Genomic DNA, 15,095 nt, shown 5'->3' on the forward strand with positions numbered 1-15,095 from the left:
TGTCCGTGGTCCGCAGCAGGCCCTGTGTCTGGTGCAGGTCACTCAAAAGGCTGTGTTGCTGGCAGTTGTTTGTCATCCGCAGCAGGCTCTGTGACTGATGCAGTTTATTGGGAAGTCTGCGTTGCTGGCGGATGTCTGTGATCCGCAGCAGGACTGGTGCAGGTCACTCGGAAGGATGTGGGGCTGGCTGATGTCCGTGATACTCAGTAGAAATGATGTAGGACACTCGGAAGGCTCTGAGGCTGGTGGATGGTTGTGATCCTCAGCAGGCTCTTTGACTGGTGCAGGTGACGCAAAAGGCTGCGTTGCTGGTGGATGTCCGTGATACGCAGCTGGACTGGTGCAGGTCACTCGGAAGGCTGCGTTACTGGCAGATGTCTGTGATCCTCAGCAGGACTGGTGCAGGTCACTCGGAAGGCTGCGTTACTGGCAGATGGCCGTGATCCGCGTTACTGGCAGATGTCCGTGATCCACAGCAGGACTGGTGCAGGTCACTCGGAAGGCTGCGTTGCTGGCGGATGTCCATGATCAGCAGCAGGACTGGTGCATGACACTCCGAAGGCTGCGTTGTTGGTGGATGTCCGTGATCCTCAGCATGCCCTGTGTCTGATGCAGGTCACTCGAAAGGCTACGTTGCTGGGCCTTGGCCAACATTTTCTGTATGGTTATTTGACAGCAGATGTACATTTACAATAAAAGTCTACATGCTGTTGTTACACAGGTAAAATAAACCAACATGTCTTTTTCTTAAAGTTTACATCCTGTCAAAAGTGCATGAATCAGAATTAGGATGCCTGTCTTGGAAAAAATGTACAGTTATATATATCATATAATGGATACTCATAATTTCCGACTCCAAACCTCTGTAGTGGTTGGTTCAGTTTTGTCTTACAAAGTAGGACTTCTTGCACTCCATATTCAGTCCATTGTTTTGTGGTGGTTAATTGTACAGATCCAGCAGTGAAATTTAGCAATATGTTAGTGAACAGATTCCATATGCCAATATGAAATGAAATTCATAGAGCATAAGTAACTTTTCTGATATAATATCAATAACTCTTCCTACTTTTTCCTTCTTTGTAATTATCCATGCCAAAACATACTTCACAATAATTGATAATAACATAACAAAACAAAACAAAATACAAATAGTTCATTCAATGTATCAACAAGTAAAGTAGGCCTAACATGTTACACAATATCTAAATTAGTCTGTGGTGTGATAACAAAATACTTATAGTACAGTTACAGCTAAAACAAATCAGTCCCACACAAAAGAACAGAACACAAAAGAACAGCCTAATACAAAATCAGGCCCAAATGGAAAACGAACAACGCATCACACAGGTGTGATGCGTTAAACCATTAAATATGTCTTATTTCAAGTAGTTGTACAAGACTAATGGCTGAAATTGTCCTGGGTTGATTAAGTAGCCAACTGAATTGTCCTCACCCAATCTAAAACTTAGAAAACTTTCTTCTCTGAATTCTTTGTGTCAAAACATAGCATTTTTACATAAACAAAATATTGATCTAAAGTCTGTCAATATATTGTAACAGATTTGTAAATAAAATAATCAACTGATACATATTTTAACTACTTTAACAATGCAATTTACTTTGATTCACCATGTGTATTAGACCCTGTTAACAGAACTGCATACCAAGTGGACAGTGCTGAATATGTAAATGACTGCTAACATGTATTTTCATCACTCAGACAAAAATGGTAAGGTGTTTTCCTTCTACTATGTAAAGCAACCTTGGGTTTGAGAAAGGCGCTATATACAGTAAAATAAACATATTATTATTATTATTATTATTATTATTATTCAGTTCAATTGGTATGAAAGATACACAGTGCTAAGACGCCACTTGTCAGTCATAGACATAGACATAGAAATCACTGCTAAAAATGGCTGTATAGTCCGACACAGGAATAATGGCTGTTGCGGCTGTTTTTTTTTTTTTTAATCCAAATGGTATTCTTCTGACTGTGTCCTCTGAATTTCCCCCTTTACACATCACCTGTCTGCAGCAAGCGTGTTTACTCACATGCTTGTCTCAGCAGACTGCATTGCTGTCCATGGCTTTCATGTCCTTCAACTGCCCTTGTGCTGGTGGCAACTCCACCAAACAGAATGTCCTTGGAGATTCTGCCCTTTTCCAAGAAATAGTGGTGTTGCAGCGAGATGAGGCTGGGCCTCTGACCTGTGTCAGCTTAAAGGGAACATAACTGATCCCACAGTAAATGACAAGAGTTTGTCTGTAATCAGCACTATTTCAAGTGATTTTCATGGTATCATGATTTTACTGTACCAAAGCATTTGTCAGTATGACACCAATAAGGGTGAACCAGGTTCACTTTTTGTGCCACACAACTGTTGAAAACTGTAGCTTAGCTGCAAATTGGTGGTGATTTGGACACCTTCGATATGCATGATAAACAGCAATGGCATGACTGTCCACTTGGTATAATTCCGTAATTCATAAAAATGTTGAACAAAAAAGTTCCCTGTATGGGGGCCATTTTCCAAAAGAAGTTGCACTTAAGATTTGTTTTCTTTGTTAGTTTTCACCATTCTTACATAATCTCGACAATTCATTCATACAAAATTATTTTTTCACTTCATTGAAGATTTAAGGTATTGTTGTCCTTTAATTCAGTGTTGCAATAATAATACCAGTCTTCAACTGACTATGATATCTGTGTCAAATAATATGGTTAATTTTATTTTACTGTTATCCTTTTTTTTGTACACTAAAATTGAACTGCTGTGTTTGCTGTTATTGACTGTTATCGTCTTAACTGTAATTCACTGATAATGTTAAGGTTTTACAATAACAGTAAAGATAAAATCATTCAATAGAGTGATATGTCTGTCCATTAATTAAAACTTTAATTTGGACTTTTTTTAGCATTTAAAGCATTACGCATAACTTGGTGTAATGGTGGTGTAATGTAACCAAAATGAAATAATTTGACAAACATTAACAAGACATAGTCTAAAATGCTTTAGACAATTAAGGAATGATCTGCTGACATAAAAAAAAAAAAATAGTTGCCTAGATAATAAATCAACTGTATAGCTTCCTGATATTTACATATTCATCTGTATATCTTTACCGTTATTTGCAACTTCTTTTGGAAAATGGCCCCCATACCCCTCCCATCCCTTGCAAGGACCGTCCAGTGTTATGCTCTCTCCTTGCCACCACCCACCCACCCAAACCCCACTTAGCGGACGGAATATGAAGTGAACTCATAATGACGTCATGTGTAACATACCCAGAACATAAATGCCTACCTATTCAAAGACAAATATTATTAATCACAGAAAACATTACAAAAGTGAAATCAGTATCGCTTCATGAAAACTGTAGTATGTCTGCACAACTTCAACAACAACATCTTCTGTGCCTTTAATGTAGACATGATCTATTAATGTACCTTTTTCAGTTGTAGCTGCTTGCACATGTTGAGTGTACCCATGCCGTTCCAGTAACTTGAGAATTGTAGACGATACAAAGATGTCCTCATTGAAGTCTCCCATGATGAGTTTCCTCCCTGGATGCTTCTCAAGTTCAAAGATGACCTGTAATAACTGTTCTCGAAACATGTCAATCTTATAAGAGCTGGGCCTGTACAACACAGCAGCAATCAAATTTGCATGAGATATTTCAAAATACAGACATTCCAAATTGCATCTTTCTGGAATTGACACCTGCACATCAATGTTTTCTGAACAATACACACCAACTCCACCTCTTTGTTGTTGTTTCAGCGCTGCAAAGGCTGGCTCGGAGTCATCATAACAGTTCCCCCTCGGATTGTGTTTGAAGACGTATCCTGGAAGTTGTGGCTCTTCTTCAGTGTCTACATTGAGCCACGTCTCTGTTAAGCAAATACAGTCAGCGTTCATTAGAGCTTTGTGGGATTGAACATCCTGAATGTGAGCATTCAAACTCTGCACATTGTGAAGTGCTACTGTGCACACAGGGTTCATGTTGGATGAAACAGACATTCCAAAGTTAAACTCAGGCAAGCTTTTCATAGCCGAATCTACTTTGTTATCACAAAATATGGCAGATTCTTTGAAGTCCTCAATTATCAGCCCACCGAGAGTTCTCACACGACTCAATGCAACATATGCTTGCCCTGGAGCAAAGATCTTCTTGAGTGATACAACAGCCCTTTCAACAGTAAGCCCTTGACATTTATGTACAGTTACTGACCAGGCCAGGCTAATCGGCAGTTGCCTTCGTACACCACCATTATTAGCCACTTGTTCCTCTTGCACTTCTACTATCGTTGAACGTTCAGAAACCCTTTTTGCTTTTGACCTCTGGATCTTTCCTACATTAGGGTCTTCAAACTCCACATGGATAGCTGCAGGCATGTCATCGTCTTGTTGACTTTGAATGATTTCCACGACTGTGCCACATGCTCCGTTGACAAGGCCATCAGACACGTCTATGTTTTTCTTCAACATGACCCTTGCTCCAACACCCAACGAAACACATTTAGGCAAGCAAGAGTTGAAAACTTTTGTGTGAAAGCCAACTTTCCGTTCCATTCTTCCAGTTTTGGGATTTCGGACAAAATCTTGAGCACGTATGCTGATTGCGTCTGGGCAGGTCTCTTGCAGTCTCTTCACGTTATATTCATCAACCTCTGCATTTGTAGCATACACATGAATGTCTGTAGATTCCTCACCAGTTTCACGCTGCCTCAATGTGAGAACATCACAGTCGGTGAGAGGTTCGTTCTTTTTACGGACTCTGAGACGATTAAGCATTTCTGCAAATGCTGCATTTTCTTGTCTAACAACTTTAGTCAGTTCTGCAACCTCAAAGTTGTTGTCCCACAGGTTGGCTCCTTTGTTTTCAGCAAAAAGAGGCGTGCCTTTCACAGGTTTGAGTTGAAAAAAATCACCCACACAAATCAGGGAAACTTTTGCAAACAAGGAATAATCACCAGTCTGCTTGATTTGACGCAGTCTACCATGAATGTAAGCCAAAAGACGGTGGTCGACCATGGACACTTCATCAATGATCAGAATTTGCAAGCTGCCCATTTTGGTTCGCAAAGAATTGACTTTCTCATCACCTAGTGGTTGATATGGCAGTTTGACATTTGCACCAATGGAGAATGTATTGTGAATTGTTGCAGCGCCAATGTTATATGCAGCCACTCCTGTAGGTGCTGTTAGAAGCACAGTGAGGTCCTCAGGATTTTCAGCAATCTGTGACAACAGCCTTGTAGATTCGTAATGTATCGCTTTGATTAAATGGCTTTTCCCCGTTCCTGCTCCACCAGTAATGAATAATCGCAACGGTTCAGGATTTTGTCCAAACAGTTTCTGCAAACACCACTTACGAACAGCATAGAATATGGCAGACTGTTCTTCATTTAATGATCGCAATAAATGCAATGCATCCTGTCTGGGCATTGACACATGATTTGTTTCCAAACTGCATGTAGTCTGTGGGTTTGCTGTCAGGTCAGGAATGAGTTTGTCATCATCATCACCTTCATCATCTACAACTTTTTCTTTCATCAGATCCAAACAACGAAGACGCTCCCTTTCTGTTTCAGGACATATTTGAGCCCAGGCATCTTCCAAATCAATTTTGTCTTCCAGCAGCTGTTTAGCTCTGTCAATCTCATCACTTTCTTTTTCAAATAAAGCTTTGTTGGTATCCACAATCGACTGCACTCTTTGAATATCAACACCACATTTCACTGCACCATTTTTATAGAAATGTTCATATGTATCAAACTGGGGCGGTTTGAGGTGACAATCTTCATAGTAAGGCAGAAACAGTTGCAGCAACGAATGGAAGTACTTTTCAGGGTTTTTTGTGGGAGAAAATCTGGGATACCTCACGACAGCAGGTTCAGTTCGGGTCCTTCGTTTCACAAAACCACAATTGTTGTTGAGCTGTATAATGTCATGTGAATCTTTTTCAGTCGGAACCTGTGACTTTGATAGAACCCTGTATTCAGAACAAAAACTGGCCAGGCATAAATCCTCAAATTGTTCATTCTGGGGTCTGCTCTTATACCTCTCAATCACATTGGTCATCCAAATGCTGCTTTCATCATTACACTGAGCTTTAGTTTGGAGGACATGCAATGGAAAACTCATCCTAACAGGATTATCACCTACTGGAATGAACTGTACGTCACGAGAGCATTCTTTCAAGTGCATGTGTGTTAATCGATACACTGCTTCTTGGGCTGAAACTTCTCTGTTGTGTAGGTATACACTTCCAAGCTGTTTGAATGCTGCTTTTGCATCAAGGTTGCCATTCATTGACTCGTCTTGGGCACGTTGTAAGAGCAAACCCATTTCCTGTTCTGCTTTTGTGATGTACGACAGTATGTAGACCACAACTGAAAAGGCATCTGTGACATACTGGATATCCATGTTGCCTTGCCAAGCACGGAGTAAGTCCTTGTTGTACTGGTTCACCCAAATGTCTCCAGGATTTCGTTTCAGGACAATGCTTTTCTTTTTGGAACATATGTTGTATGCCCTTTCAAACAAACCTTGATCTATCCCCAGAGACTCAAAAAATGCATCGGCTGTATCAAAATTCATGTCAGGCATGGTCAACGCAGTTTTAACATTCTTTATTATTGCACCCGCACTTGTATTGTCATCATTGCCATTCAAGTCCTCACAGTTACCGCCTCTTGTGATGAAAGTACAGCTTGATGGTGGCCGTGGGAAGTTGAACCTGCACACTGTGTTTTTCTTGCGGCAAGTCTTAGAGTGTCTTGTGCTGTGCCTTTGTACGCTGCTCACAACCTCGTTAAGCTCTGCATCAGTTTCTGGTGGAATCTCACAGGTGATGTATGTATCTATGAACTGTGCCACTTCATCATCACTCTCTTTATCAATCTTGGGAGCATTTTCAACCCAAAAGAGACAGTGGACATGAGGAGAACCACGCTGTTGAAATTCAACACGATAAAAGTAGTCCTTTATTTTCCCTATGGGTTCTGCTGGTGACATGATTACATCACGGAGAAAGCAATGCCATCGGTGATCAAACATTCTTGCCACTGTCACAGGGTTTCGACGTATGAGTCCACATTTGTCAGACCAATCAAGATCGTCAACAGACGTTTGTTTACCTTCTATTCTTAGAATAGAGTTCAGCATTTCAGGCCATCTCAAATCTGCAGAGCTAAAAGATGCAAAGAATGTGGGTATGGAGAGTTGTCTTATCATGGCAAATAAATCTTTCTGAACTGACATCCAGTATGGAGGTGTGCCACGAATTCCTCGTAAGAACTTGTATCCTTCGTCATTGCGCAATATTTTACCCAATGAATCTGAGTCCAACAACATGTCTGGCGATGCATCTTTCAGAAAGGAGTTGCCGCCACCTTTGCGTAATGCCACTGATACACTAGATACAACTTGATGCACCTCTGATATGTATTGTGCGTAAAAAATGAAGTCTGTGTTCTGTGCAAAACGGCCATCTGCATTCAGAATGCGTGTATTCAGGTAACGTGACAGAGTTATTTTGGACTCTCTTTCATCATGGAATGTAGGTCCACCAGATGGATACAAAACAGGGAAACATTTTGCCTCGTTGGTTTTATCAGACAGCAACCTCACTGGACTGTTACCTTCACCTGGTGCCACATTAAGTATATCCTGAAAATTCTGATCAATGATCTCTGAACCCAGATCGACAGGTTGTAATGATGTATCTGACAAAAGCCCATTCTGGTCTTTGACATAAGTTACGTCTTCCTCTGCTTGCTCTTCAGGAACATTTTCATCATCACTGTTATCAGGTGTTTCCTGTTTGGTACTTTCCTCATGCTGGTCAGTGCCATTCAGAGAGTTTGCCCATTCGTCATTCATAGTCACATCACCATACCACTTATTGTTTGCCATCAAATACCTCAGTGCATTTCTGACACGATCAGTGTGGACATACATGTACTCATAATGACCTTTATATGTCAATTTGCGTTTCAGTTTCACTCTTACCATCTTGTCATCACATTCATTTCTTGGGAGTATATTTGTCACAGTTGTGTTATTAACAGGAACAGAGACGCAAGGACCATGGCAAGCTCTCTGGCGGCCTCGAGGCAAACACAACAACTTCATGAAGGGAATGTGACGTGCAATGAGATGTTGTTCCAAAGAATTCAGACATTTAAGTTCTGCTGGAATATCATCCAAATGCATGTTGTTGGTGACACTCTCTTCGGGAAGTTTTCCTCCAAGTATTTTTCGATGACATGTATGGCAAATCCATAATTTGCTTGATGGACTATCAGACAAATGGCACCTCTGCTCACATCCAACACCACACACATGTAAATATTGCAATGTTATGCATCTATTAGCCAATGCAGCCACTTCTACTCGTTTGCTTTCATAGCAATGTCTTTTACACTCAACCACTTGCTTCCTGAAGAGTAAACGGTGACAGACTGAGCATACATATTCAGGACCACGGCTGACCTCCTGACGAAAATGACCAACAGCAAAGTTAATGTCTTCCTGTTTCTTTTGCCACTTTGCATAACTGTCACAACTACGTTTTATTTTATTTGCACGGATGTTGTTTTCTCTGTATGCCTTCTTGCTTGCCTCTTTTTTTTGTTTTTGAAAGCTAATGCTGTTATTGTATTTGGTACGACAATAACCACGGACAAGGGTCTGAAATGTATTGTTTGTCTTATATTTGGCTTTAGAGTAATCACGGACAATTTTCTGGAAAGGCATGTTTGTCTGATATTTGGCTTTAGAGTAACCACGGACGAGATTCTGGAATGGCCTGTTGGTTTTATATTTGGCTTTAGAGTAACCACGGACGAGATTCTGGAATGTCTTGTTTGTCTTATATTTGGCTCTTGAATACCTACGTACCATTTCTTGAAAGGTGGAATTGTTCTTATATTTCATTTTAGAGCTGTCACACTTCAATTTCAGATATTCAGGATCAGACAAATACTTATTCCGAACATATGCACGCTTTTTCTCTCTGTAATCGCTGTCATTGTGATATCGCCGGCGATCTTTTTTTGCTTTCACATTTTCTGATTCATCGTTCAACTTTCTTTTTCGTGTTAACCTCAACTTGTCATCAATATTTACAGGCTGGCATGTTCCTGCGCAACGTCTTGCATCTTTGTGTTGAACACATGTTACAACCTCATAATGATTGCCAGTGTGATTTAAATAGACGCAATTATCTCTACATGTCTGTGAGTCTGTAGGCCTGTGCATATTCCATCTTCCATCATTGAAAGTGAAGATAGTTGTTTGCAACAAGTCAGCAGCAGCAAAAATATCAATTTCTTTTGCCCATGAACCACAGTAATAGATCCTTGATTTAGTGACATAATCCTGCACAGATGTGTATTCTTCCCTCAGATATGTTTCAAATTTGGTTCCGTTTCTCTGAAGGTGTTGCACGACAGCCCGTCTTATTTTCAAATGCTTGTCTTCATTGTGGCAAATACTAAAGGCTAGGCTACGGTAAAAGCAATTCCCATCAGGTTTTATACTTTTTATCTTACAGGGACATCCCATGTCATCAATATCAGTTGTTGCCATTAGGCCTACATCAACATTTCCATGTTGAAGCTCTAAACATGTGCACAGTGCATCCTGGTCCTGACGAGTTAAAGGTTTAAAAGCATGTTTGGGAACTCTTACATCACTTATAATGACATCAGTTGCCTGCAAATTACACTTTAAAGGTTGAAAAGACTGTTCGTCCGTTCCTGCATCAATAAGAATGACATCGTCTGTTGCAATTTTGTTTCGCTTAACACCCTTACTGGGAACTCGTCTCAAAACGTCACTGTAGAGTGGTCTACTGTTTACATTAGAACCATTTGTGTCTGGTATGGTCTGTGAACATTCTGTGCCACTTGTGAAATTAGCTGCAACTGTAGACGACCCACTTACAACTCGTTCACACACTTTAGGCTTCACCACATCGCTGTATAGTGGACGGCAACTTGCAGAGCTCGTTGAACAGCTGGATGAATCGTCCATCTGGGCATTGGTATCAGTTATTACTGTGACTCCAGTTACCTCAAACCTTGGTGTGCTCACGCCAAAAGATCTTGCGAAGTCGTAAACAAATGTGACCAGGGAGTGTATAGAGCTTAAGTATGCAACACAACTTGTCCTCTCACCTTTCTGGTTGATGTATCTGTTAGCGTGTGAATCAACAAACGCAAACCTTGCTCCTGCATTCACTACAGCACATGTGTTAGCACAAATGGTTAACAAACAAGCATCATTGCTAAACAGCGCCCGCTGCAGTGCTACATCAAAAGGCATGGCAACATCACGCAAAGCATCGTCATAGTCCTCAACCTGAATAAATCCAGTGTAAGAATCAGCAAAGTTTATTGAGAAATCACAATTCCACACTTCATATTGTCTAGGCAATTCAGACACAGCAATGTAACCCCTTCCTTGGTCTCTTATTTTACCCTGTGCACTCATTGACCTGTAAAGAACAGTTCCCTTAATCAAAACATCATCAAGATCTCGAGTTTCCCAACTCCACACGTTCTTCATCTTGGACTTCAAAACAGCAGTCAAACTGATGGCACCACACTGCTTGTTGCGCACATTTCCAAACCGTGAATCGCCTTGATGAAAGGACCCCATCAGCACAGATCTCTCTGGGAAGTCAACAGATTCATTCAAAGAACAATCAGTAGCATTATTTTCTTTCACATTACTTGACAATGAGTTTACAACAGAGTCATGGCACATATTCAGAGAGTTGGTAGAGTTTGTTTGAGAGTTGGTAGAGTTTGCTTGTATTGCGTCCGAAGACTGTAACTGGCATTGTAACTGGCATTGTAACTGGCATTGTAACTGGCAGTCCGAAGACTGTATAGCGTCCGAAGACTGTGTGTGGGCTTTTTTACGAGGACGCCCAACCTCGTCACAGGAGACCAAGTCAACCTGCGCCACCGGGGACCTCTTGCTCGGCACCTGTAACACAGAAAACCCATCATAAGGTTACCAAGTCTAACATATCATACTTCTTTAATAATTTCATCATTAAAGCAACTAATATACACATACTTTCAGAACAGTAATGCATATATATTTAGATCATAAATATTCAGCAACTTCTTAAAAGGAAATATGGCGAGTTTTCATATAGATCTCCGTTTCTCATGGGTCACCGAGTACTGTTGTTATGAAACAAAATCAAAACAATCAGTTTTTCCTAGCTCGAGTTGCTACAACCAGCAGCTACCGGTAAAAACAAACGTTTTCATTTTTTGTACCGTCAATACTTGGTCACCTTGAGAAACGTAGATCTATGTAAGAACTCGCTGGATTTCTCCTTTAAATTAGACATGCAGCACATCCTTCATTAAAATACATTCAAAATGTAAGCGGCATTTCAAGTAAACATACAAACTACTGTAAATAGGAATTGGGAGAAACATAAAATGTGCTCAACATTACATGTTTCCTATTAGACACAATCATAATACATCAGGACAGATAGTTCAGCTCAACAGCCTGACCTCAGTAGACCTCAAGTCAGCCTGTCTCTTCTTGGCCGCCTTGGACCGCTTGTTAGGAGGCGCCATCTGAAAAACACACAGAAAACACATCAGAAATCGCATACGTTACACTGAAATATTTTCATCAGTTCTGTTGAAAGCAGGCTTGTGCACAATTCCAAATTTTAGAATTCAATTCAATTAATGAATTAGAATTGGCCCCACCCCACAGGATGTTGAATTTGAATGACAGGAAGTGGAATTCAAATTCATGGCAACACACAACAGGACAAATGTATTGAATCTCACATACATTCAGTTTTGGGAAGGTTAGTTTGGAAATGTAATTGGTTACTGTTTTCAATTATAAGTTGTGTGTTTGTTGCGATCATATCTGACATATATTGTGAAACTTCATTGTTAAACACTACCCTTAAATTATGCATATGAATTTATTTGAATTTCAATTCTACTTCCTTTAATTCAAATTTGAATTGTAATTCTACATCCTGTTTTTGACCTCAATTCAAATTCAAGAATTGAATTGGAATTTAGGAGTCATTCTCAATTCAATTCTGAATTTTGCACAAGCCTGGTTGAACAGGCAATAACAATGTACATATTTACATCATAAGGACTCTAAATTCTCAACTTAAGACAGCCTTCTTCTACTTAATTTAAACCAAGTACATTCAAAAGTTCAACTATACAACAATTAAAAACATGAGCAAAGCATACTGAAAGCAAAAAATACTAATCTTTTCTCAGATAAAGAATCAAGCTTAGCATCAGATGTTTAACATGTTTCACAATAAAATCCTACACACAATAATTACTACTTACATAGTGCAAAACACTGACCAGATGTTCAAACATTTTAAATAATTGAAAAACAAGGTGTCGAATCACTTGTCAACTATGTCACAAGTGCAAATTACAGTCACCTCACACAGCCTTGAACTGTCGTTGACACATTGGTGGCAATGCCAAAGACAGTGCTGTGTCAAATTAGGCTGCCCTGCAAGTTCTGCTACCGCGCAAGTAGTTTCAGTAGAAGTACTCTAGATTTTGCTATCTCAATGTACAATATTTCATATCTAACATTTATCAAAATGCTAACCTAAAAACAAACAAACAAAATAAAAAAAAACTCAGGTGTCAACCTGTTCCACCTCACTGTTTTGATAAGATAGTGCTGTTCCTGAACATGAACACTGAATAGTGGTGGCTTAGTAACACCATTTCACTTACATCCTTAAACAGAACAGTGCCAAATGTATCAATTTGTGCTACAGCATCTCTCCACAACCTACAATTTTGCTTCTCTGATTTCATGTGCAAGGGTAGCCCACACTGCATTCATCAAAAGGGGTGATATGTTGCTTTATAGCTATTATTAATCTGCAAAACGAATTGACATCTGGAGGATTGTTACATACCATTAAGCCTACACACAAGTAGCATGAAATCGAACCTGTTGCACACATTTACAGCTACACCAGAGTTAGGCATGCACATTCTTGAGCTAAAGTAGAAGGCATATGACACAGGAATAAAACTAATGTATCTGTCAATCCAGCGTAAAAGGTTTCTAAATTCCCCTAGAAGTTGTACTGTTTATGTGATAGTATGCAACATAAAAGCCCTGAAACTTTTAGCACTTACCTTTACTATAGGTCAAAAAGCAATCCAAAATCTGGAAAGCATTTAATATATATATATAGGTTATGAAAGTTACAAACTTAGCATTTACAATGACAGATATGTACTTTAAACGTGTGGTTTGGCTTGTAACCATTCTTAAAATCCACCAATAAACTCTTCCAATGTATACATAAACATGCTTGAAACATTCAGTTAACATGAAAACTAGCAGAATTGTTAAATTGATGTAAAACTAGGAAATTAGCTACCTAAAAGGCATGCAGGACCTGCCACATTCTGTATTGAGCCAGGAGGAAATCTGTATACTATGCCTTCAAAATTTACTGACAGCCTCATAACTCATAGATATGTTTCATTATAAAACATGCATATTTTCATTGAATACACCCAAACTACTAATCATACAGGACTGTATGGCATTGCATTCAAGACTGTTAACACCAAAATATACATCTAGTCCCATATCTAAAGCCATGATCTAAACCCAAACAAGACACCTCATAATAGTCATGGCATTGGTTGTCAGAGATAAAAACGTTATACATTTAATTTACCCCTAAAAAATACTATTGTGCAATAGGGCGTTTGACAAATGCATATAATAATAATTTAGACCAGGTAGCGTGCAACGAAACTGTTTGTCGCCTTGTGTGACCTTTCGCAATACGCCAGTTCAAGAGTCTTTTCGCCATAACTTACCCTCATAGCAATATATTTACCGCCAGAAACATTCCCCCCTCGCGTTTGAATGCTTGCTGCCAAACCACACCAATTTAACCTAGGCTATATCAAGATTAATTAAAGATTTACGATTAATTAAATAACTGTTTCTTAAGAATTACACATGCTTGCCTGCCTTCACAAATGGTCTTGCTGAGCCAATATCAACTCATCTTCGCTAACGTTATGTTCTCCCTTTAGCTGCAAACACTGCTAGTCTGCCTCTGATTTTAATAGCAGACAACGTGAACTTGCATTCCTAACTGAGATGACTCAAAAACCAACTCAACCGACTAATAATGTAGCAGCTAACACGTTTTCTAACACGGTTATTGAAGAAGCAGATGTGAGTTCAAACAATACAAGGTTGACGTTAATTGCTATCCAACAACGCTAGCCTACAGCATGGCTGAAGCATCGTCCCAGTAATAACGTTAGCTGCTAATAACCTTTGACTGTATTTGATACAACGTTGTTCATGAGATAACGGCCAGTTCTCAATCGGATTAACATTTTTGATTTATTAACGTTACGAATTCACATTTACACAACCGCTACCGTTCCTGCCTGAGTTTATCGTTCATAGTGTGACACGAACACGTTAACAAATGTAACAAAGGTGGCTATCTAGAGGCATATAAACATATTTTAATATTTTCGTGAGTTTATTCTGTTATAAATAACGTTACCTCAAAACCAAATATACCGACATATCAATTAATTTTCACGAGACATTACAGACACGTCTTACCTTCAGCCAGCAATCACCGAAAAGGAAGATGGCTCGTGATTACAGGCGAACTATTATTACTCGTCATAATAAAAGTCCCTAAACCTTTTTCAACTTAATTTGCCATCTCCTGATATCAAAATATTCAAAAGATAACCAAATGTACCATCCACACAGTGGATTAAATAAAATTACTAAAAATGAACATTTCAGTTAGGCTACCAGCTAAATAAAAGCACCAGATTTTGCATGAGACTTCTATTCTCCATGGTTTATGGCAAATATACTAAATGTGTTTCTCTTTAGGCTATTCATTTTATAAAAAATCAATTCATGTTGTTTAACTAGAGTGGCTACTTATGTAAGTATAACCAACCATTGCAAATCCCTGCACTGTCATGTTCGCACTTTGCCCACAGCTAACAGCCTACGGAAGAGCTTTGC

At 39.4% G+C, this 15,095-nt stretch overlaps 1 protein-coding gene and 2 long non-coding RNA genes across 3 annotated transcripts; 1 reads left to right on the forward strand and 2 right to left on the reverse strand.

Moving 5' to 3' along the window:
- Positions 1-229: 229 nt before the first annotated feature.
- LOC121711533 lies at positions 230-727 on the forward strand. Its single transcript, XR_006032361.1, has 2 exons — positions 230-346; positions 616-727. It is a non-coding gene; the product is annotated as an uncharacterized LOC121711533 (long non-coding RNA).
- A 3,150-nt stretch (positions 728-3,877) lies between these two features.
- Positions 3,878-8,948, reverse strand: LOC121711957. The gene is made up of 3 exons (XM_042095854.1): positions 8,913-8,948; positions 3,930-8,507; positions 3,878-3,895 (listed from the first exon to the last, which is right to left on the reverse strand). The coding sequence occupies exons 1-3, from the start codon at positions 8,946-8,948 to the stop codon at positions 3,878-3,880; spliced, it is 4,632 nt and encodes a 1,543-aa protein (XP_041951788.1).
- Positions 8,949-10,392: 1,444 nt separating this feature from the next.
- Positions 10,393-14,696, reverse strand: LOC121711531. Its single transcript, XR_006032359.1, has 4 exons — positions 14,673-14,696; positions 13,202-13,232; positions 11,558-11,623; positions 10,393-11,009 (listed from the first exon to the last, which is right to left on the reverse strand). It is a non-coding gene; the product is annotated as an uncharacterized LOC121711531 (long non-coding RNA).
- Between the last annotated feature and the right edge of the window lie 399 nt (positions 14,697-15,095).

This window comes from Alosa sapidissima, chromosome 6 (genome assembly GCF_018492685.1).
Source record: "Alosa sapidissima isolate fAloSap1 chromosome 6, fAloSap1.pri, whole genome shotgun sequence".
NCBI lineage: Eukaryota > Metazoa > Chordata > Actinopteri > Clupeiformes > Clupeidae > Alosa > Alosa sapidissima.

Coding starts and splice junctions, on each gene's coding strand:
- LOC121711957 (XM_042095854.1), bottom strand. CDS start 8,948: ATGAAATATAAGAACAATTCCACCTTTCAAGAAATG. Junction 8,508..8,912: donor ATTCCACCTTTCAAGAAATG/GTACGTAGGTAT, acceptor CATTTTCGTCAG/GAGGTCAGCCGTGGTCCTGA.